Source organism: Lates calcarifer, linkage group LG21, assembly GCF_001640805.2.
Source record: "Lates calcarifer isolate ASB-BC8 linkage group LG21, TLL_Latcal_v3, whole genome shotgun sequence".
NCBI lineage: Eukaryota > Metazoa > Chordata > Actinopteri > Centropomidae > Lates > Lates calcarifer.
In genome coordinates, this window is record NC_066853.1 from 19,631,473 (window position 1) to 19,657,526 (window position 26,054).

Genomic DNA, 26,054 nt, shown 5'->3' on the forward strand with positions numbered 1-26,054 from the left:
TGCTTCATATTTGTGCAGCTGCATGAGAGCACCTGAGAAAAAAAGAATAACACATTGGAAAGCTGTTTAGTAATACAGACATCTTGTTCAAACATATTAAGCCTAAGTTGTTCCTACAAGAAATCCTCTTTTTTGGAGTAAGAAAAGTAAGCATGGGGCTGTTTCATATCATCTAGTAGAGAGAAGTTGAGATAGCCTCATCTTCTATAGCTCCTATTAGAGCTGTCTGCATCGGAAGACATAACAAGATGGTTATGGAGTGGCAATTGCCAGGGCAATGGCGTTGACATTTCAGGTCAGAGTGAAATTTGGGCCCTGAGGCTGCAAGTAGTGAGGTCATAGTGATGGAGGGGGCATGGCAGCAACTGTACTTTTACTCCAAACTCTAACTATTTTTTGACACCGTAGCATTAAAAGACCTGCAGTAACTGTCTGCAACACAACACTCTGAAAATATTGATCCTCTGTGCAGCAAAGAATCTCATTTAATCACACAGCTATCCATTTGTGAAAACTCTGCTTGTTATATCGGGGTATGATAAGCTGCAGAATCTGATTACGTGGCTGGTTGCCTTTGTGTACAACCCTGAGGTGTTGAGACTTACGTTCTGTAGGTTGAACTGGAGCTGCTGTTTGTATGGCTCAAATTCGTGAGCCAGCTCATATCCTTCGTGGTAGAATGTAAACAAACCCTGAAGAAAGGCCAAGAGCTAGAGAGGAAAAATATTTAAGGGTGATTTACTGAGTTAATAAACAATATAGAGTGTGAAATACCAATTCACACAAGAACAGCACATTTTAAAAAGTTGTATGGCAACATAAAATGTCCACGCAATGAGATGCAAGACAAGAAACAATAACACATATTATAATCACACAATTATCATTTGTATCTCTAAAACATGGAAAGTCCAATCTGTAGTTACTTTTATTTTTCAACCATGGATTCAATGACAATACTGTCATCTAAAAAGTCTGCTCAATGACAGCATAGACAGATATTCACACTCTACTGTCACTATCCAGTTTTTTGCTGAGTTAAATTCTAATGATACATATTGTCAGTTAAAAACTAAATAGCTTGGTATGAAACAATATTATAATTTGTAAGGGAATGAAAGAACAAATCTGATGAAATTAAATATTTTCATATTAATGCGATGCATATTGAACACAGGATGAAGGCCAAAAAAGGAAAGTTTGAGAAAGTCGTGTTGCTTTATGGTTGACAGATATTGATCTTATCTTCTGTATAACACAGAAACATCCTTGACCATTGTGGAAAAAGCACTGGTGGTATTACTGGAGGAAAAACTGATCCCATCTCTAGCATAGAGGATACAGCAAACATAGAGCTGCTCTCAGTCAAATCCTCAGACACAACCACTGATTTGATTTCTAGAATGAGGCTTGGTATATCAAATGTTCAAGGATGAACCATCTTATCTGTGCCCAGATTCATCACAGGCAAGGTTGAGCCTTGTCATTTTTTTTCCCCAGCACTACCTGGGCCTGGAGATTTACATTTCTGGCCTGGGTTCTGGGTGAGCTGCCAGTGGATGTAAACAAATGGGAGTGGGGGCTTTTAAAGCAGCCTCTTTGCTCCCATCTCACGTTCCCAGACATTTAACACCTAGAGAACTTAATGTTTCCTGGTAACTTCTCTGCTAAGCATGTTAGAATTGACTTCATATATCTGTAGGGTAGGGGGCTTTTACAGAGCCTTTGATTTGCACTTGCACTTTGTCTTGTTTTGCTTGACAACAACCACTTTATTTAATTTTTACCCACTAGCTTCCCCAAATGGATCGACTATAATATAGAGAATTTGTGGTGAAGATGACAAATGTGTGGGATATACAAGTGTAGAAATCTACCTGTGAGAGATGTATAATTGCACCTGTCTTAACTCAGGAGACAATAGCAGACATTTAAAAAGCCACTTCCATCACCATAGAGTACAAAGATTCTGTGCTATTTTGATTATATGCCATTTAAACTCTCTTTTGACTAAATGCTAAATGCTATATATAGCAAAACAGGCTAAGTAATTATTGCATCTTCAATATGCTTTCAACACTTCACACAAACACAAAAATATGTAAAGTTGATACTTCTCTTACCGGCTCAACAAACTCAAATTTCTTCTTTTCTTGCACTTCCTGTATTTTGAAAACATACTCAAGGGACGCATCATAAAAGAGTTGCCTCTCCTTATCAATCTGTGTGTCAGCCTAAGAATGAACAAACAAACCAGGGTCAGTGCCATGACAAAGACAGGGGTCAAGCTGGGAGAGCACAGTGTGGACAGGGAGTTAATGCCTACATCACCACCTGGAGACAGTGTGTGCTCAGAGAGGTAATGAGCTAGGAGCGGTGCACAAACAATAGCTTTATTTTTAGGGATACACTCAGCCAACCATAAAACAGCATTATTCAAAGACATATTGGGGATGAGAAAATTTATTTTGGTTTTACCTCCTGCAGATAAGCTTCCTTCTTTTTGGATGACAAGTTGAGGTGTCTCTCAAGCGTGGAGTAGTATTTCTCTGTTTCCTTATCAAATTTCTTCTTCCCGTCCTAAAAAGGTCCACAAGGCACATTAAAGGCTTAAACATTACCACAAAATGTGTCATGTAGTCCTGGTGTGGAGGTGTGTGATTGAACTGCCACTAGGTGGAGGTCTAACTACATTTTCACATGCCATTTGGCACATGTCATTTAAAATTCCTGTCAATAGATTATTACAGGCCATAAAAGTGCCATATGAGCATGTAATGACAAGTGGACAGCGTCAGCATGGTCAATAAGGACTGTGCGTTATCAATAGGGCTTCTGAGAATTATATTATTTTCACAGTGCCCCAGTTGAAGATGCAAGTTCACAGCAAAATACATAACACTGTAAATCATCAATAGCATAATGCATTTGGCAATGTCACAGACAGGACCGGCTGGATGCTGTTCGCATTTTCCTTCCTTTTTATTTTCCACCTGCAAAGACAAGTCAAGCTCCATGGTCACGAGTCCCAGGATTCAGACAGTGTCCCAGGGGGCTCTGAGAAAGGAACAGGAAATGGGCTTTTCATGCCAGATGCCCATCTATAAAGCATATGGACTAGAAGATTGAAAATTTCGCCCCCAAAAAAGATCCACTTCACAGGCATTAATCAAACTCTGCCGAAGCAGAGAGAACCCTTCTGTGTGAGGGCATTCAAGTGTCTCATCTGCAAGTCTGACCTCTAAATGAAGCTTTGCCCACTTAATGCCCATCTCGCTATGCAAACATTCATAAAGTGGCTAGTGGACAGACAGAATTGGGGGTGGGGGGTTGCTGTGAGGAAACAGCCACTGTAACCAGATCCTGCTTGTTTGTTTTCATTTTCATGCCCCTGAAATTTAGCAAGTCTAATCTACTAGCTACTGATATGACCTAGAAGAGTGTTCTGCCTCAGCAAACCCCCACAGCAGTTAAACACATTGGAGAGATTCACCACAAGACACCTGTGACCATCCTACATAACTATTACAAGTACAGCACAGAAATCAATAGATCATTTCGTGTAGTAGCATCTTATTTCCATCTCTCTTGTCATGTCTGGCCTAGGAACGATCATTTCAGGAGTGGGGAAAAAAAAATCAATTGCGTATACTCGCTATTCAGAAACAAAGAGAAAATAAACTGGTGGATAGCAAAATAAACATATGATTAAATATGATATCATGCTGACAGGAAATAAATTTCCCTCAAGCATTAAGTGTTTTTTTTATTTATTAGAAAAAAAGAGGGAGCTGACTGTCTGCCATTGTGAATGCTGTTGACGTGACATTATTTTGTGAGTACGCGTACAACTGAAGCCCTGGGGAAAATACCAGCAAATACACACACACGCACACACTGGGGATCACATTAAATTAAGAGCTTTAGGTTTAGCTGAGCCCCGCAGTCACAGGAATCTCCCAGCACTGCTGACCAGTGTGAGTGTACCAGGAAACTCCTGACCAAAAAAACCTCCTCCGTCCATCTGGACTAACTCTTTCACACTTACAAAGAGCATGTAGTGACTCAGAGCTGCAGTGAATCTGTGAGGCAGAGGCAGCCTGATTAAGTCACCCAAAGTGTCCTGCTTTTTTTTTTTTTTTTTTTTTTTTTTTGATCTAGGCAGGACGTGTACAAACTGGTGCTACCATAATGATACCCTAGCAGAACACCAGGTGTTTGTTGGTTTGTCCATGTGTTGAGCGCACCCCTCCCCACCCCACCACACCTCCCCTCAACCCCCTCCACCCTCTGGATACATTTGTGCAATCAGAGTGGAATATGAGCGATTTAAATTGCAAAGACTCCCCCAGAGAAGGGGGGGAGAAGGGGGATGCAGTGTAGGCGAAAGGCTTTGAAGACCAACACATGGTGGCAGAGGACATCAATGTGGACAGATATATATCCTGAAGCACGTGTGAGGTGGGAGTTTGTGATACAAACTAATGCCAGTGCCCCCAGAGTAATAAGCTGGCTGGGAATGGATAAAGCCAAAGCACTTCCCAACACTATGCGGTGCACAAAACACACATGAACTTACCACTTGGGAGATTTCCTCATCTGATTGCTTTGTTCGCCCTCATGAATAAATCAGATGCAGGAAGAGAATATTCTGATGCAGATTCCTCTGTAGAGGAATTTTTAACTGGCAAGTCTTTTAACTGGCATGTTGCCGTTAAGAGCGCTTTGATGCCAGCTGTGGTATGGGTGAGTTTGCTAATTGCTAATGTATTATTGCAGAGAGAAAAAAAGTGACGAGAGATAGTGTAGGTGGCTTTTCCTCTGGTCATCAGGTGTGCTCTTTGCTAAAGGCAAGATGCTGTGAACAAGCGTGAAGACGGCAGAGGGAAAAACTTGGGCGCAAGCAGTACAATGCCAGTTTTGACACTGGCCCTAATGAGCCTCAGGGCCATCATTTCCAAGGCTCATCACCATGGTAACAGATGTAAGCGGCGAGGGAGGTTGAATGTGTCTGTTTGTGTATATAGAGGAAAGAACTCTGTATATCACACACTATCACACTGCGTCTCCTCGCTTCCGTCCAACACCCTGGAATAATACAAACATCAGTGGCCAGCAAGGCGTCACGTGAGGCGTATTTCACCACACGTTCATTTTAAATGGATTCTCTGAGCAGTGACATGAAAGGGAGAACTCTGCAACCTAACTCTGTGAGCTCATTAGAGACATCTAATTGGAGCAGGGGTCCAGAATGGTGATTAAATAGCAATGGCCGGGTTATTTTGATGCTCCACCACACATGAGCTGGTCTTGCTTCCGCAGGGGAGGCAGAGAGAACAGAAGGCTTCAGTTTGAGTTCAGTTACTTTGCTGCAAAGCCAAAAATGTCTCCTTCCTTCACCTGAAATCCCACTTCCCAAGGAGACATCACAGACAGTGCGAAGTTGGCCAATTAACACGAAATAATTACAAACATCTGCTTCTGGAGGAGTTGAAAAACAAATACACAGACTCCTACTACATAGACCATATTTAGTGTGTGTCTGAGAGACAAACTGCAAACCTTTAGTTTTTTAACTGAACATTTATCAGTGCTTCTACTCTCTCTGACACATGATGTAATAAATAATAAAAACTAATACAAAAAAATAAAATTCCAAAGGCTTCATATACTATGCACTCTTTGGAGGTAAACAGTGACATTTCCTTTGTATGTGATCTCAGAGTAACTCTCAAACACTACAAGGAGAAAAAAAAGCTGGTATCTTCATAAGATCAATCTTCAAAAGCTTCTTTATTATTATGCCGTGAAAAAGTCTTTTGACAAGCTCTGCATGAATATAGGTCTATACTGTATCCTATAGGGATCCCCTAGGCTCCTCCTTGTCAAGATCAACCTAAACCTTGTTCTTACCACCAAACCAGAGAGAGATAATGAGTGGGAGAAGACAACTTGAATCATCAGGAAGTTTGGAGCTCCTTTTAAAGATTACACATCCGATGATTATTTGTTTTGGACTATGTCACTGGTTAGTGTTGCCCATGACTAAGTCCATGACTAAGGACCTCCTTCAGACCACCCTAATTATGTCAGTGGTAACAGGAAGTTATTTGATGTCAGCATCGTGGCTATCTTCTCCTAGATCTAGATCTTCTAATAAGGGTCACTTGAGAGTTTGTTTTGTTTTGTTGTACATTTGATTTCAGTTTCCATTTTAACAGTTGCTCCACCCAGGCTTAGGCTTAGGATAAAGATTTAATTTGTTAGTGAACTTTAACTAGCTGGCCAGTCCTGTGTTTATTCATGAAGAATATTTTCCCAACAATCCTGGTTTATTAAACCCCAAGACACTGAAGAGTGACAGGTAAGGTTCATCACAGAGAGGGACTGTCATGAAACATAAGCATTCCCTCCTGTGTTCAGTGTCACTGTCAACCCCAGTAAACAGTGTACATTATGAGGAAATACACTTAGACTACAAGCCATTATGTTACCTCATCCCTCAAAATGACTCCATGAACTCCTTGTTCAATTGCAGCAGATACTGCTAGATGGGTAAAAAGTCATTAGAATAAAACAGAATCAAAAAATGCCTGCCACACAAATTCTTAAGAACTGCCATGAATACCTGAAGTACACAACAGTAATAATAGTTATCCATAAGAACTAGGGTTTTTTTGTTTTTTTGTTTGTTTTTTGATCTTATTGTGCATTAATTATTTCAAAATTATACAGGAGAGCAATAATGCAGAAAACTGATTTGCCCTTTACTTTAAATTCAATTCTGGATGATGTTACTGTTTTTATATAATATGATTTAATACATATAGCTTTTGCAAAAAGCAAGAAGCTGAAATATTTACAGTGGATGGCTGCTGGCTTCAAATAGGTAAAGGCCGACCTCTCAAGGTCTACTTTGACTGCCTTGTGAAATTCTGGTGATCAGGAGAAAAAGTAATTACTTTGATTGTTTTAATAGTGCTTCTGCTTTATTGGGTAGGGCACTGTGGAAAATTATGGCACAGACATGACAATAATGGAGGGAATTCTATTTAATTTGCATCACATTATTCACACATTTTGTTGTCATGCTATTTTTTTTTCTCACACTGTTAATAGGTAAAGTGTTTTAAAAGCCTATCATAGTTTTCTTATTGCAGTATGTATATTTTGGTTAATTAACAATATCTGCAAAGTTTGCAGACATGCAACATGATTACATATCTCCAGGATATCACTTCAATCTTTGATCATCTGGTGTTTTAAATGGCTGGATTTGTGCTGAATTTCAGTATAGCTGGGGTCATTGTGCTGTGTAGTGGGCAACTGTGGACACAGTCTATAATACATAAATAGCATGACAACCTGTGGCCATTAACACCCCTGAGAATTCTGTGAGACACATCACAATTAAGTTCCAATGGAAATTAATTTAATGATCACTTTTGCCCAAGCCTAATTTCCTGTGTTTTTTGCAACACAAATCAAGACAGATGGGCAGAGAAAAAAGCAGGTGCCTACTGACTTAGAACAACATCCCAAGGTTAATGAAAGTATAAAAATACGATGTACATATTTGTATGATTGAAAGGTGCAGCCTACAGCTAGCAAACGTATCCCCAAACCACTTCAATTGATCCCTTTACTCCACAGCGACTTGGTTAGCATATTTGGGGATCTTGCATGAATGCAAATGTCATCTCTGCCTCTGGAGACCATAAATAGCCAAAAAATCATCTGATGTCTGTGCACCCTTTGTAGGATGAGGACAGCTCAAATTATTGGTGGCCATCTGACTCCCATCTGGGTCTGTTTGTGCTAATTCTTCACACTCAGCCAGAGGGGGACCCCTATGGTGCCCTAATGTTGAAGATCCTTGAAGGGAATATAATGCTGTCAAAATTTCAGAAAGCAGGAATGCCACCCACCAGTCAGACACCCCCTGGTATTTTCTTGATAAAGTGTTCCTAGGGTTTGTTTAAATTTCAAGGCCTTATATAATCTGACAACCAACACACACACACACACACACACACACACACAAACACACACACACACACACACACACACACACACACACACACACACAAATTGTGTTGACCCAGCTTTAGGCAGTTTATCTCCAATGATTTTCAGTTTGTGGAAAAGAATCTACACATGTAACCCTCAGAACAGCAGCTCTATGAGAGCGGTCAGGCCTCAGGTTGAGGTCTATGTTGCAGGAGATCAGTTAGCAAGTAACAAGTGGATAAACAGAAGCTGACCATGCTGGCACAGTGACACTTCTCTGTACACAGAAACCAAGACAGATTTTCATTCCTTATTTCAGTTCTGAAAGTATTGTTCTTTGTATGGGAAATAATCAACTGTCTGCTCACAAAAAACATATCTGAAACGCAAAAAAAAAAGAAGTGTAAAAATACTTTCAGTTCTACATCCCACTTTGGCAGACAGTCCATATGGTAAGTCCATGTTCTGGTGAAAATACATGATTGTTTGGGTTCTCACAGCTTTCATGATGTGTATTTGTTGTAGACTGTGCAAAGTTTGAGGCTTTTATATTCCAAAGCATTTAGTTCAGCCTTGTGTAAAGCAGATTGTGCCTAATATGTGCTGTACTGCTGCAGTCAATCTGCTGGTGTGTTATGGCCATGAAAGTGTTGTGCTTGTGCCTAGGAAGCTGATACACTGGTACGTAACCTCAGTGGGATTACTTGCAGCATACCCAAATAAGGCAAGAGCTCCCCCGTTTGACCATCTGACGTTCTCAGACATGAAGCGCAGTAAGTAGAAGGGTCAGACAGCCTGCAGATCTCTCCAGATTCTCGGAACAGTGGAAAGTTGCTCAGCCACTCGTGAAGTCTGCCTTTTATCTCACTCTAGTTGGAATAATGTTTAGCGGGGGAAGGGCCGTAGGAGGAGAGAGCCATTAGGAGGAAGTGGTCGGAGGAAAATAAGAGGTAGTGGGAGGAATGGGGGCTGTGGCTTTTAAGAAACCATTTTATAAACATAGAGAGGAGTCGGTGCAATAACACTGAGCACTGTGATGGGGGAGTGAGAGGAAGAGATGGCAGCAAAATGTGCTATTTCATTACGATAGATACATGTGATGGTCAAGACATGAAGTGACAATGGTTATTTAGTCTGGCCAGTAAAAAGAAGAGTGATTGATGTTCACTCCTCAACACTATGAAGAGAAATAGTTCCTTTACATTGCAGGTTGGTTTGTGAAAACACCAACAAAGTATAGTAAAATAGCATTTTTTGCAGACCAGTGCTTGTCAAGACATGTAGAATAAACCAAGATAGGCGAGAGTCTAACATTTAGGCTGGAATGTCCCTGACACAGGGAAGGGCCACGTAGAGACGTGCAAATGATTCACAGAGTCCTGTGTAGGGTTAGCAGCAGACTTAGAAAAGCAGTGGGAGATCAGTATAAAGGCTTGAGTTCTACCAGCTTGTTCATGTGTGATCTCACCACGGGAATGACCACAAACAAGCTGCTGTACTTTCATTTTATGCCTTTGCGTTGGCCAGGAATGAAAGCATAGCTTGTAGCAACAAACCCACACTGTTCTTCGCAGGCAACTTCAGCTTCAACAGCACATCCACAGCCGAACCAGGATGTCTTGAAGCAACACTCTGCAAAACCCCCACTGATATCAATCCTCTACATCCAATAGGTTAGGGAGGAATGCATTACATGTAACAGGATTAAAGTAATCTGATTACAAAAATGGTGAATGCAATGTATTAGATACTGTAAATTTACAGTAATCAGATTATAAATGCATTAAAATGGCTTTGCTGCTTGATCAAGCAGAAGTATCTTTGAAGAAAGAGTAGTACTTTGGCTGTGATACTGAAGACAGTGACATACAGTCTGCACATTATTCTATTTGTGTAGAAATACATGAAATGAAATAGGTATTTAGATTACTGGATAATGTGGTTATAAATAAGTGTAACTGAATATAAACAATCTCCCTTAGAAAAGTGACAGTCGTTTTAATTAAAAAGTCTTTAAATATCTTTTAATATCATGCTCACACACTGACATCTTTGTTTATACCCTTATCAGTCTGATTAATTAGGAGCAGGCCACTTCTCTAAGCAGTGTCACAATTTACTTTTAATTAATGATTTACATACTGTAGGGGAGATGAAGGGGGTGAGGACGAGAAGTGAGGGTGTCAGAACATGAGATATCCTCCGCTGTTCAGCTGCTAATTGCGCATGTAGGTGGTCTCTTACCTTCGCAGCACCGATTTGCTCCTTCCGAAACTTTTCCAAGGGCGTAATCAAAACATCATCTGCATTCTGAATCTGAAATGAAGGATAAAGAAAAATACACACAGACAGATGTCAGATTGAATGAAAGATGTCATCTGACTCACAGTCTGAATAATTTAAAAATGGCTATCAGAGGGAAGAAATATCACAAAAACCTTTAATTTAGTAGTCATTCAGTTGTATTACAACTGCTGTACAAATGTGCCACAAAGTGTACGACACACAGGAAATTATAGCACTGAGAATTATCCAGCCCAAGTCAAATACGGATGCATTGAGTCCAAACACAAGTGGAGGATAGAGCAATCACATCCATTAATATCTCTTAAACCAGTGACAATGAACAATGCGTTACTGTGAGGTACTAAAATGAGTACAGCAGCGATAAGAGATAGAGCACTCAACAATGGTCCTGCCAGATAGAAGAAAATGAGGCTTTTTTATGTGAGCTGTGAAGCACCAGCATTGTCAAACCTCACTGAAATATAGCACAGCACAGCAGATGAAGAAGCTTTACAACTGCAGCCTGCAATGCATTTAAATTTTTGAGGCATGTCTCCACATATTGGTGACCTCCCCTGCGTCATGACCAGAGTAAAAGGTCTCTCCTGGAGGCTCTACCTTCTCATCCCAGACAGAAACAGATAAGGTGAGATATATTGTAGCAATTACAGTCTACGCTCAATCCTTGCAGGTGAGCATTTCGGAAAGGTGCCATTAAGGTGCTCTTGAATTTCCCGTGGATGGGCTTTCATCCACTAGAGATCAGATGACATTAGACTGGCGGGCCCGCTCTACGGGAGGTGCTGTCACAAATGACATGGCTCTTAGGTTGATTTAAGGTGTTATTCTGTGTGGTGAGTGTATGTGATAAACTAAGGCCTGAGCTCCATAATACAGCTATGATACCAGCACTAATTTAGGGGTGTCGACTCAGATGGACTATCAGCTCCCCAGCTACATCCCTCTGAACACACACTGTCTCGGGATAGAGTTTTTGTTTTGAACCATTAATCACAGCGCATTTTCATTGTCCCAAAATAACCCTGTCAGCTCCATCACCCAACCAGAACGAGTGACTTCAAAAAGAAGCTACAATCTCTCTGAGCCCACAATTTTTCCTTCTCCCTTCATATGCAGTGATGTGGGGTGGTGTAAGCTTGTAGTGTAAATTTGTAGCTTTGTTGTAATAATGTACTGTAATTACACCATGATATTTGTGGTCCTTCAAAAATAAACAGACATTTCACGCTTTAAACTATAATCTTGTTCAGATTATGGCTCTTACACTATATTACAATTCAAAATACTTGCTGTCTAATACTGTGTCCACAATTACTGTAATTCAGACATTATGAGTCATGAATCTTCATTTTGCACCATCATTCAAAGGTGAAATGTGGCATAATGATAAGAAGTGTACATGCTATGGACACTATGCATTTTGCTCCATTTCCAGAAATCTGATTACACCATAAAGTGCATAAATACTATAATTAGAATTTCAACATCATAAAACAAAACTTAAGTGAAAGCATATGTAACTGAGCAAAGTGAAATGGAGTCGAGATGATTTTGATGTATTTGACAATTATGGACTAAATAATCATTGGATTAATGGAAAAAAAAAAAAATCAATAATGAACCATTAATTACTGCCCTACAGCAGAAAGTGCTGACAAGAACAATACAGCGTAGACTCTGAGCCCTCAGTGACACATGGGCTCACTCTACCCTCCACTTACAATGTAGAATTACAGTTTTAGATAAGGTTAACACTTTGATCACATGTGTACTGCAAGATATAGATATAGATAGACATTCATATTTCACAAAAGAGGCTGCATACTATAAATGCAAATAAGATTTTTGAAAAGATGTGGAAAAAACATTAAAGGTCATGTTTAAATTGGGAAGCTACCAAGTGTAGCAGTGGGCTTAGAAACATTATGTTCAACCTTTATTCACGATCAGTTTCTTATTATAAATTTGAAATTTGAAATCACCTCACACGTAACATAACTACTCAAAACCTGTATTACAGGCTGTCACTAGATGGGATTTAAAGGCATTGAAAAATAAGGAGGAGAGTACTTCTGTAAGATAAAACAAGACAATTTAGTCACAAGTGACATCCCATTAAGAGTGTAGAGGACATTTGACGGTCATCAAATCTTACTCTTATAATCCTCTAGTCATATCGAAGTCGTCCTGTTATCTACTGTGTCAACACAGAGAATTATACTACTCCGCCAGTGTGATGTGTCATTTCCTTATCTCTCAAGCTTTCAAACTAATTGAGCCTGCAGTATTACCATATACCATATACCATATATAGTATTACTGTACTTTAAATGTATGTGTATGTTCCAATACCATTAGCTTTTTTCATTCTCAGTTAAATGGACAGGACAATTAAATATAAAGCACTGTAAGCCTTTTATATTATGGTCTAATATTTAGAATTAAAAGGAAAAAAAAGTCTTTCTCTTTTATGGATTTGTATAGGGTCGGTTTTTGAATTGAATTATTTCTGGATGTTACTGGTTCATGAGACCTGACTGCATACAACATTTGGATGTTTCAGAACCATGATCAGACTTAAATAACAGTTTGACAAGGAATGAGAACAAACACATTTTGAGTTTTTAATTTCAAAAGAATTAACAGTGGAGTGGTGGTAGTGCCAGTTGGTGCTCATCACATTCAAACTAGTGCAGAACATAGAGACGGTTATCAGTATGTCAAGATTTAAAAAGCTCAAGATTTCAGATCAGTTTTGATTATCAATTTCCAATAAGCTGATTCAGATATTTATACTTCAAAGAGGCCAACTTATTTAAGGCTCGATGGATTACTTTCAAACTGGCATTGTGCCGAATGCCCTCCGCAACAGCCTCTCTCAACAGGATTAAATCCATATGAGCGAGCACAGTGTGATGCTTGAAAGGATGCAATAGCGCTAAGCAATTTCATTACTGGATAGGGGGAGGAATGTCAATGTGTTGTATTTCCCTTGCTCCTGCTTTTACTAGTCCAAATATCACGCAGATCAGAAGTGCTGCACTGAGGTTAATTTGCAGAGACAGATCAGAATGCCACCAAGACCAGAAAAAATTGAATAGTGCAAAGTGTACCAATTGAAAATTCCCTTTACCACCTGTCAAAAAATGCCTTTAGAATTTATTTAAATGTGACTATCTTTTTGGAAACACAACTAGTCCTCTTCAGTCATCTATCTAATGCCCTGAAGGATATTACACCTTTTTTCACCAGCTTTTCCAACACATACAGTATATTCTTAGTGACAGTTTCTCTTTACAGTGTGCATGCATTAGCATAAATCCTCAGGAAGCCTATAGATAACCATCTCTCTGGTCAGCTCTTGTTGGTATAGCACTCATCAGGTGTATCTTTGGCTCATCAAACACAGCTAGAACATATTTTTGGATAAATCCATGTGGTTTATTTTGCAAATATTTATACAGTATACTGCGTTACAGAGCCACTGAAATGGCTTTAGTGCATTTACAACTGCAGGTAGTATATCTCAGATTAATTCCCAGGGAACTGTGTGTGTATCTCTGTTCTTACAGTACAGTATATTCTTGTAGGTAATAATCATCGTAGCATTTAACTGTAAATTGCTCTGACTCACTGGTTACAGTATGTAAGTCTATAACTTGGAGGTAAATAACTTTTATAGGCTTTTCGCCCGTTCTGTTTTGACAGTGTCCTCACAATGAAAAGCCAATTTAATACACCTTAAGTCCTGCTTCTTCGCAGCAAATCAACTGAATCTATTTGTGTATGAGTACAGAACACAAACACACACACACACACACACACACACACACACACACACACACACACACACGCATACACAGCAGTCCTGCCATATTTTGCTGGTAGAAGAGGCATCGTAAAAGCTTGCTCGGTCACCGTGCTGCACTATCAGTCAAATGCAAAAAAGCACATTTGTTGTTTAGCAATTTCCCTCTCACTCAGAGTATCCAAGCAAACTTAGCTCCAGGCAGAGGTGAGAGTTCTGGAAAAAGGCAACAGGGCTTTGACAAGTAGGTGTTTTATTGGTCTCTGCTTTCCATTTAAAATCTGCCAACTACGACAATTTAGTAAAGCCTCAAACAGAAACAGGTGAAGAATCCACAGACATTTTTAGATCTGATCTGAGGCAGGCTTTTGGCCAGTATTGATTTGTTTTAGAGTCTGTTGGTTTGTCCAAGAAGATTGAGTAAATGAAGAGGTGAGGAGTCCACAGACGACAAAACACCACTATTTAGCCTCAGCTAGCCTCAGAATTTCTCCAAGTATAAGACCTTTACCAAGCTACTGAGTTTAGAAAAGCAGAAAAACCATTAGTAAAGAATATTGTAAGTTTGTTTCTAATGGTACTAAAAGCATCTGTCATGAAATTCTGTCCATCTCTTTATAATTAATGACGAATATTCTCAAGAAGGTTCTGTTTTCATCTTGACGCTATGAAGTGGTCTCTAAGTGATAAACATTAATTTATTGGTTTAACTCTGCAAACTGAAAGTGGTCTTCATTCCTGGAAATGTTTATATATTTCTGTTAAATCCTCATCTAAGTTTAGTGTTGATAAGTTTAGTGTTGACAAAAGACACTGAGACTGAAATGTGGCTGAGCCAAATGTAAAATCGTGTCAATTCATTACGTGTAAAATCCAGCACTGAGAAGCTAACACATGTAGCCGAGGAATGTTGATAAGTGCTACTGGTAGAGCTTCTGAGTGGGTTGACATGCATGTGTTTTCCTTATGTGAAAAAGATTGCCTGAGTGCCTGACATCTGTACTTCTTTGTCTAGAGTCATATTACAGCTAATGATAGCCAGCAGCATCAAATAAAAATATCAGCAACATTCGCACCAATAACCACAGTGACAGCAGCAGCAACCAAAAGGAATTAGCCTAACTCATTAAAGTAGGTGTAAGCAAAGCCCCTGCAACCTAATTAATGTGTTAAATGCATAATAAACATTATTACCCTCATCATTATGGCAGAATAAAATGTCCCATTTCATGCTGACGGTGTGATATGACCTTTATTAAAAGAGGGAGTGCTACAGCTGTGGGTTTCACTCACTTCTGTCTGCAGATTGTTTTGGAGGGGAGGTGTGTTTGTGTGTGAGTGTGTGTGTGTATGTGTGTGTGTAGCAGGGGGTAACAATCTCATTGCAGAGCTAAATCTTTATCTGGTGCAGCACTGGCACCTGAAGCAAGCTGAAAAGTCATCCTCCCCTAACTTTTATGAGCTATGAAATAAAAACAAACCTGCAGTGTGAGAGTAGATGTGACACATTTGCCCTACACATTTCATCGGAGAGTAAGCTGTTAAGCAAGGATATGAAGCTGCCGCTGAAATGGAGACAGTCGGTGGTTTGTGGGTCCCATGAGGATTTTCTGTTGTTTGTTTTAAGTATAGTTTGGTTACCTGTGATATATTGTAATGCTTGTTGATCCCTGAGTTTGAGAGCTGCAGTACAGTAGTTGTCTACATATGCTTATCCTCATGCATTGATTCGGTGACCAGGTGTCATCTGATCACCAAAATTTCTGATGACTTTAACTGAAAACGCCTTTAATACCAAATTAAAGGCATCAGGAAAAGACTGTGCCTTCAGTGGAAGGATCACAAAATACCACATTTATAAGGCACTTGTAAAAATCATCCGTTGACACCTTGACTACTCTGCTTTGTAATTCTTTGCTTATGCACGTCAACAACATTACAAAGTCATTCATACAATTATACTGTCTAGTAGTGAAACTTTTGTTATTATGAACAGATAAGCATAAAGCACTGAATTTGAACTCAGCAGGAGGAAATGACAGCTGGGTAATTTAAAAATAGTATTACTGTTTACTCATGATACCTGCGTGTCAAAACAAGAGACTATGCTGTCAGTCAGATGTGTGAGTGGGCCAGATTATGAGGAGAGAGCCAGTGGAAAAGCAGAGCTGTCCCCACACTGCAGTCTCAATGCACTGAAACTAAACATTTACAACAACAACCCAAGTGTCGCCATAAAAAATGAAGCTAGCTGTCAGTAAGTTAGTAAAGCTGGCAGGCGGAGTTTATCCAAAACCCTGACTGAGCCAGATAATTTGTCATGGACAGTAACATAGATATTTAATTACTATATTTCATGTATTAATTAATGTATGCCTGGCGAACCTTCAGGTTGATATATCAGATCATAAAAATCCTCACCATGGAGAGGTATTTCAGCCTGGCTCTGTGGGATCCAGTCTCTCCTTAGCACAGGCGAGAGACAGGAAATACATTATGTCAGCAAACAGCTCTTCTAGCGACTGCCTAAATGCCCTCTCTGCTCTCCACACTTGAGTAGAGAAAATGCTTTCCATCAGGAGAATCTGAGACCTTGCTTTGTTGAAGTGACACATAACAAACAGAGGAGAAGCAAGAAGAGAAGGGATCACTGCAGTGCAGCATATGCAGGCTTTAAAACAGTGACAGTCGTCAGCTCCATTGTGATCTGTTCCCCTGGTTTATTTCAGCTAACACATGATCTGGATATACAAATGGAACACTCTAAGTCAATACAACTCGCTTTGTTGAAATAACTTGGTTTTGCTGGGAAATCCATAGGACAGACAGGGTTTTGTTCTTCTCTGGAGGTGCTTATCATTTTTAACAAAATCTTAATTGAAGTGAAAATAAATTAGACTGACATACATATATAAATAAATTAGACTGATATATATATATATATATATATATATATATATATAGGATAAATAGATAAAATCATTGTCATCATTAATACTACTGTAATCATGGTTTATATACAGTACATAAAGAAAGAGCAACCTCTGATGAAGTATTGTGACTTTCAGTATATCTGCTATATGATGGAGGTGAATAATAATATACACAGCAATATCCTGGCTCCTGCTAACTGTGGCTCATTTTAGCTGTGGGGGTGGGGATGGTGTGGGTGTGCAGCACAAAGGTTTGATACTGTTCGTTCCAAATACTTTTCAGACTTTCATTAAACAAACCACCATCAACGTTGCTTAGAACAATGACTGCCTTTATTTCACACTGTTGTTTCAGGGTCAACGGGACATTCCTCAGTTCACAGGCCGCCACACAAGGTACCAACAGAGCAGAGTTACTGTACTGTTAAATCCTGGGAGAAAAAAAAAAATTGCAGCAGCATATGCCTCGCCCCAGACAGAGACACACTTTTGGCTTCAGTTCTGTGGTATAGATGAATTATGTGTAATTGTATGTGTTTAAAGGCTGTTGAAGAAGATGTAAACCAAAGAAAAACTCAGCATGGGAAATAAATGCAACACGGTGCTACAAACCAGCACTTAAGGGTTTTTGTCGCTCATCTCATAGAAGAGCAGGAGAACAGAGTTAAAAGACGCATCTTGCACTTATTACTGAGAGAAAGATAATGATGCTACAGCTTGTTCAATATTGTCAAGCTGTCTAACATTTGAGAGACAGCACTAGATATTGTTTGCTTTAGAAGCTGTTTTTTTTTTCAATTCAAAACTAAAATGAGGAAAAATTAGACCCTCAATAGTGACTTCATGTCATTCATATTCATTACATTCATTAATGAACGGATAGTGAACTGAACAGAAAATATGTCTTTCCTTTTTTCTCCCTCCATCATACATGACTAGGGTCCTTGGACGATTTTAAGTGGCTTGTTCATATTTACAAATGATTTCTGAATTCACAGTAAGGACTAGCTGGACTAAGCTTTCTTAACAAATAGTGAAAATACCTTCAGACAGCACACCCTGGCTAAAATGAACACTAACACTAATTCACTGGAACAAGTTCGCATTACAATAGCAGCAGTGGGCATAATAAAATCTCACCCTTTAAAAATACCATGACGCTACATGGTATTTTTGACCATTACTTTTTTTAAAGTTTTGAAAATACAAAACTTCTTTAATAAGTTTTCATGATTTCTCCTGTTAAATTATGTTTCATAGTACGTGTATATAGCAGTTTTTCAAGCAAAAGTGCTCATTAAAATAAATTTGATTTAATGCAATTCTTTTTTTTTTTTTTCTTCAGATTTCCACTATCTGTGCTAAATGATTTGGAATATAAAAAAGTACACCTGATCTTTTTGTTCACTTTCAATGAAACAAAAAACCAAAAAAAATAAAAACAACAAATACAGAAAAACACAATCTGTTTTCCACCTCAGCCATAAAAGGCTCCCTCCCAAGGGTATATGATCATCACTCCAAAAGCCACAACATCAGGGCACTGCCCTTCCACTCCTAAATGCCATCCACGCTCAGCAGTGCTGAACCTTCTCAAACCATGCAGAACTTGAACCACTTTCGCTCTTTTTATCCTGTCGAAAGGGTTATCAGCAGGGGAATTATAGCAGAAATCTTTTTAAAAAGATAGAATTTGGGAAGTCTTCACATGGAATAACACACTTGGGTAGTGGGTAAGCCAATCACAAAGTACACAAGCAAAAAGATTTCAGGCCTGGCCACCTGCCAAGCCAACAGACAATAAAACGCTTCATGCTTGACAAGGCCTGCAGAAATTGGGCTACTGGTAAGAGTCTCTCCCATGCAGGAGAGGCACCTGGGATATACAGTATGCTAGTTAACATTCCGCAAAGGATAGGGGGCTTGATTTGAGACATATAGGTTTCCTTTCCATCTGTTTTGAAATGTCTGAGTCTCACTAACTCTTATCAGTTTGTGTCCTTCTATTTTTAGTTCACAGATTCAGTCCAGATGTGAAAAGGGAGTGACGGGGGATGGGAGAATCTCCGTTTTATTTAAGTGCAGCTGAAAGTTAGCACCCATTCAATTTGAGTGTGACAGTTTTTTTTTCTTCCCAATGCGTGGCTATGACTGTCACATCTGTCTGCCAGAATCTATTATCAGTAACAAACCTTTCAAAAAGAAACACCATCTGGCAGCGATTGTGGTTTAAGCACAGCAGAAAGTCACGTCTCAACTGGTACATCTCCCCATATTTCATGTTTTGAAGATAGTATACTTCCCTTGTTAAGAAAGATTTCATACATTTGGTGAACACGTGTTTGTTTGAGATGTGCTAATTGAGCTCTGCAAACCAACTGCTTTCAAATTACACAAAGGCCAGAATGAAACCCTCTGGCCATCTGCACTTTTCTGCCTTTTCTAGCCAAACAGATGCACACACTATGACAGTGTGGATCTGGAAAAAATGGTGCTCTCTTATGTCATGGTTAGTGAACGGTTTATTAGAAAATACAAAATGTTCAGTGAAAAAGCTCTGACAAATAAGCCATTTGTCTTTTGTAACGATATTTGAGCCAACGACAGACAGCTGAATATGCCTGTTTGGCACCTCTCTCCTTAGCAATCACACATACCTCATCTCTATATTGTGATATGCATACTGTCAGTCCTGATGTTACATCTTTGTAGCTCTGAATGAGATACACAGTGTGCCGTTTGGAAAAGGCATAATATTACGCTGATACAGCTGTCACAAACCAGCATACAACACAAGTAAAAATCTGAACTTCGCTGAAGAACTCCACTTTTCACTTTCAAAATAAATGTCAGACTGTTATGAAAAAAACGCAACATTTCTTTGTTGTTTCTCTATTCTTGGCTGTGAGTCTAACGGCATCTTTTTCAAATTAATGAATACATCGTGGACATGGCTCGCTGGTAGTGACATACATGAATGCAAGTCATGAAAGGGAGAGTTATCTTCAAATCTCTGCTCTATATTCTTTTATTCCTTGTGGAGTCTAAACGATCAGCTTTGTAAAACAATGAATCGCATAACAGCTGTAGAAAAATATGGCAGTTATATATCTGGTAGCATCAAACAGTCTGTGTGCGCTGAAAGAGGGTAAAGTTTTGATTGGTGCAACAGTGATTTAATTACTGGCAGCAGGACATAATACGCTTACAATGGCTTTATAACTATACTTTAAGACCTACTGTGGTTTGTGTTTAAAACAGCATGATTCATTGGAGCATGTACAGACCTTCCTGAACTGTCACTAGTTGCACCACTGGAGCCATTTCAGCTCAAGACTTTGCGACAGCATTCATTACATCTTTTGCGTAGAGCAAGAGAAACTATTCCAAAACACCTGACACCACTGGATCTTACTTGATTTATACAAGTTGTTTATCACAGTTCTTCTAGATTTGAAAATTACAGGGTACGTAGACTGTACTTAGAAAGGTCACTGCTGAGTGTTTGCTGCTCAGTGAATGGATTCCTAATTGAGTAGCACATAATAAAAGTCAATAGGAACATGTGCAGTGCTTTTAGAATGTGAATTAAGTAAACAGTCCTTTTAGTGTAGAGGCATATGAAGCCTGTCTAGAGGCATATGAAGCCTGTATGGCTAATATATTACATCTGAATTACTACATAGCTTCCATTAAATTTCCAACAACAGGAAGCTATTACAGTGTTTCAAAACAGTTTACTGAGCTTATTCCCATTACGAGTTAATATTATGTATATTTGGCAATAAATTCCAAAAGCACAGTAGTAGGGCCTGGGAAACAAATATATATAAACTGAAACACAAAAGAACAAAAAACGAAGAAAAAGAATTCAGACAACTGTAGCATTGTGGACTACATACATATTAGGAAAAATGATTTCCTCTTTGTCTTTTAATGGTGAATTTGTGAAATGATAATGGCTTATCCAATTTCCAAAGTCTGTCGAATGTTCATCTTGATTACAACTAGGCTGTACTTCTGGAGAGAGTGTCTGAGCTCGGGTTTGATGGAAGCTGGTGATGATGGTGTTGTGAAAATTGTTAATGAGAGAGAGAGTTTTGGAAATTGAGACACTGAAATATGCTTGGTTTAAGTCACGGTCCTGGCAACCTGCATTTAATCACTGAACTACCCCTGTTTCTGTAAAGATGAACTTGAAAGTGAACACAATACCTATGGTAGCTTATTAAGCAATGCCAATCAGAGTTTTACACCCCCAAGTGAGGTGAGTCATTAGCAGTTTACAGTTCATTTATGGCTGCAGCAAGAATTAAATTAAATAAATAAATAAAGGTTGTTCTCATTTCAAAGTAAGCACCAGTGTAGTCTTCTTAGAAAACTTTATCAGAAAGTACTTTTTCATATCATGGGGCTTTAAAGGGTACTGGGTTTACATATAACACTAGTTACATTGCTGGCACTTGTATCCCAAAAGGTTTAAAATATGTGTAAGTGGGGAATAAGCTTTACTTCATACATCACCTACATTACAATCAACCAACAGCTCAAAGTGCATAGATCAGAGCTGTCTTCCCACATATTCCTGTGATCTGATGAGACAGAGGACTGCTAGGTGAGGGAAAAAGAGATGATGCAAAGAGGGATACAGTATATGAGGAAGGGTGTATGTGCTATGAATAGGTTTTTACTTATTAAATCTATCACTGCTGAATGAAGTACCGCATCCTATACCATCTGTGACTAGTCATAGCTACTTTGATTTATAACGTTTATTTCCATTACTACGCAATCATGCATTTTGTTGTTTTCTTACAGTTTTTTCCTCCTACTCAGCTGTGGTGTCATTTCATTTCTGTTATCCAGTTCAGCCATGCTTCTGCTTGTCACCTTGATTTGTTTTTGTTTCTTTGCGGCCTTTGAAATTTGATGCTTTTTTTTAAAAAGAACAAACCTGCAAACACCTGCATTAATATGTATTTGTCCTCTTTCTGTTTCTATTATTTGTGCATACAAATGCAGAAAAACTGTAAAACAGAAGTGTACTCCTCATGTGATCCAGATTTTGGATTCCCAAATATGTGCTGTGTGCATTCTCCTTTGTGACATGCACACAGAAACACACACACATGCAAAAAGGCTGTTTTAAGTGCCGTGAAACTGTGCCCAAATCTGCCCTGATCATCCTCGACAGCCATCAAACGGCCACCACTACACCAGACAGACAGAGTCACAACCAAATGCCAGAGCCTAGTTTGGGCACCAGGGACAGTGAGAGCCAACCAGTCCTGTGTGAGTTCACTGGCGAGTATGTCACATCCTGTTTTTGCATTCAGGTTAAATAACGTGTTATGATCCACAATATTCTAATATAAATGTATGTTCCATATGACACAACGGTGACTCAACATACAGTGTAGCTTGTCACTGAAAACCTCTCGCTTCCCAGGATGTGATTCAGGCAGTGACAGCAATGTTGTGTGACTGAAATAAACAAAGAGGAAGAACTGGACAAGTACTAACAAATGAACAACACCAACTTGAATAACCATTTAAGTCATTTGTCCATAGCCCCCAACAGTGTCAGGTGTGCCAGACCTTTGTCGTAATGGTGACAATAATAAACACACAGTTTTGCTTGTGGACCAGTCACAGTTTGGTTGCGTTTAGGCACACAAACTACTAAGATGATGGTTTGGATTAAAATAAGTACTTCCTTAAGGTTAGACAAGTGCAGTTCATCAAAACACATTTCTATAATATAAAATCTCTGAATACTGTAAGCTACTTTCACAAAATCCTTTCACGCTCAGCTCTGTCTCCATTGTAGGCTGGGAGTGCTACTCCTCAGGCTATCCTGAAGCTTCATATCACTAAGGTAATGTGCACTGTTTGCTGGATTTCATGCTACAGGCTATGCACACAAAGACCAGGACTGACTAAAGCCTGTTGGACACGGAGCTGTATGCACACAAACAAGCAATTCTGACTAACCACGGTTATATACAGAAGATCAGAAGATACAGAGGAAGACGATAGGACTTTATAGTTATCCATCCATCCATAATCTATACCACTTATCTGTAAGGGCCATGGGGGGGCTGGACCCTATTCCAGCTTACATTGGGTGAGAGGCGGAGTACACCCTGGACAGATCACCAGGTCATCGCGGGGCCAACATATATAGACAAACAACCATTCATGCCTACAGGCAAATTAATGTCACCAAATTAACCCTAAACTTGCATGTCTTTGGACTGAGGAGGGAAGCCAGAGCACCACTGCACTACTATGCTGCCAGATCAAGCTATCATAAAATTATTAATTAAATTAAAAATAAATGACATTTTCATCCTGGAGAAAATATTTTCAAACTCATCATTTACTAAATTAGTCAGATATTACTAGTTCAGACTGACATGAGTACTACAGGCCATGCATCATCAAGGGTCAGAGACTTGTGGGAACACCCCCCCCCCCCCCCCACCACCCGCAAAAAAAAACAAAAAAAACCTCTATCACTCAACAGCCGATATGAAATTTTTTTGAACAGTGTCTTTATACTTGTCAGATTGATTATTCCATGAAGCTACATGGTCTACACAGAGATGACCCACATCTTCAAAGGGTAACTCTATCGTAAAATTTGACTGCACTATGAATGCTCACACTGAGACATTACATAAACTTGAGCCTTTACACTAGTATCTGTGAGACTGGCCTGTGTCGGAAAACTGTGTGTGTTTGTTCTTTATGTCCCATCTGTGCTCCCCACTTAAGGTGTCTGCAGTTCGTAGTACAAACTGACAAGTCTTCAGAGAGGACGGAAATCTTACAAAAATGTCTCAGGCATTTACAAAAGCGATGGCTGCAAACCTATAGCTGATCTCTGCATATTGAATTTGGTAAATCAGATACATAGCTTAAGGATGTGGACTAAGGTAATTTGTGCCTTAAGGCACTTCTCAGTACCACCCTCTAAAATGTCTGCCTCACTCAGCTCTGCTCTGTTTGTGCCAAGTGCAGGCCCAGGTACAAACAGAGCAACATAGTGAAAAAGATAAGAAAGCTGTGCAGTGAACTTCAAAGCTGGTGAGCCAAGAAGAAGTAAAATTTTCAGAGTTTCAATTTGATTCTATGGCTTTTACATTTTCTCATAGAATATTGAAGAACTGCTGTCAAATAAGTAAACATATGGAACTGTGTATATACTGTATTTTTCTCTTTTGGTTCCCACTAGTGACTTCGGGATAATTCCAGCTTCACTGTATTTCGGTATTTCATATATTTTATGTATTTCACAGGCGTCTTACCACAGCTGAATAAGATAACTGACTGGTGTACAGACAAAGTGGCAGAATCCACAGGTTCTATTGATGGCTCTCTTTGGGAAAATTTGAAACCTGCAGATTTCATTCTTTTCACCAAATCCCTCTACTCCATACCAGTCCAAATTAATACAAATATAATAGCACAAAGCAGTTTCAGTCAAAATGGTTATTCTCCCAGAGTATTGAAGTCAGGCAAGTAGGTGTTCTTCCTCTCCTCTTCTTTTCATCCTTTTTTTCTGCATATCATTGTATGGAGGAAAGGGTCTGATTCTGCAACACTCTCATACTGGGTGGGGCACATACCCCCCACCTACATCATCCTCACCCTCATGTCTGGTTTATCTGCAGACGTTCAGCATAGTTGGAGGCTTGCTTTCCAGCCTACAGTCCAGAGCCACAACTGCCACTTTCTGGGCAAATCGAATAACAATATCCATGGACTTGAAAATGATCTGAGCTCAGTAATCCATCACGGAAAACATGAAGGTTTAATTGGTTCTGTCAGTTTCTCTGTTCTATTACTGTGATTACATTAAGTATTTTCATATTATTGGATATTATGTTATGCCCTTTTTACTGTCAATCATCAGACACACATAGGAAGAAATGTTGTTCTCTGTCAAGAAACACCCTCTAATGTATCTAAGTTCATTGTCTGTTCTTTCAAACTGCAATAATGCATGTGAATTACTGATCATCAACAAATAGAATTAATTTCATTATCTGAGAACAAATGGTTGTAATTACATATTTTTATGAATTGTGACTGAGTCAAGCAAGAATCAAGCAACTCCACCCCCGCTACAATAAAGTCCAGAGACAAAACTGGGTTTGAAACCATGATGTTTGGACTTTAAATAGCAAACAAATGAAGAGAAAATGTATTTAGAGCACGTATATAAAAGGGACTGGAGAAATGAAACTAGATAAGAGGCAATATGTGATTTTTTAATTATATATTTTTTTGTCTGTCAAGTTATAAATAATGCTCTCCATCGATGGACAAAATAAAAATTTAATCCCCATTTTATTCTTGTACTTTTATTCCTCTGAAATACAAAAAGAAATTCTTACCAGGCGTCTTCTTTCTTCTTCAACAGTGTTCAGCAGCTGGGAGAACTCTTTGAATGACTGGGCTGAAAAACAAAGAGGGATCATTTCACCAACACCATATTAAAGGCAACATACTGAACGTTTGGACAATTAGTGCACCAACATGTATGATACATCATACACAATATGTTCACCATTGAGCAAGAACATGGTGAGCCACTGTGTTGTCGCATTCAGAGATTAAAAAAGATATATAAAAAAAAAACAAAGTGGCTCAGTCATTAAACGTCAGATGTTCCTAGCACCCCACAAGCACTGTGGTGTGGTGCTAAAATGTTTATTTGCACTGCAGCTTCAGAGCTTTCAGTACAGCACATTTTAGAACCTAATAAAATCATGCAGCTGTCCAATTTAAAACCAAGACCAGCGGTAAAAAAACAATACTTTAATTGAATGGAACCCACTGATTGCTTCCCTTTATTTTCTTCCCCTGCCAGGCTTTACTATATACTGTCACAGTGTAGAGAAGACTTATGTGATAGAGATATGTTCACACCATCTGGGCTATACTTCAGTATCTTATATTAAATTCTGCAGGGCCAGATGAATTCA

At 39.1% G+C, this 26,054-nt stretch overlaps 1 protein-coding gene across 1 annotated transcript in view; it reads right to left on the reverse strand.

Moving 5' to 3' along the window:
• The window catches only part of LOC108876168 (rho GTPase-activating protein 42), a 56,132-nt gene that overhangs the window by 12,566 nt on the left and 17,512 nt on the right, over positions 1 to 26,054 (reverse strand). Inside the window, 5 exon segments of the mRNA XM_018665512.2 lie at positions 606 to 710; positions 2,124 to 2,234; positions 2,479 to 2,580; positions 10,255 to 10,326; positions 25,464 to 25,525. Coding sequence (XP_018521028.1) covers positions 606 to 710; positions 2,124 to 2,234; positions 2,479 to 2,580; positions 10,255 to 10,326; positions 25,464 to 25,525 — 452 coding nt within the window.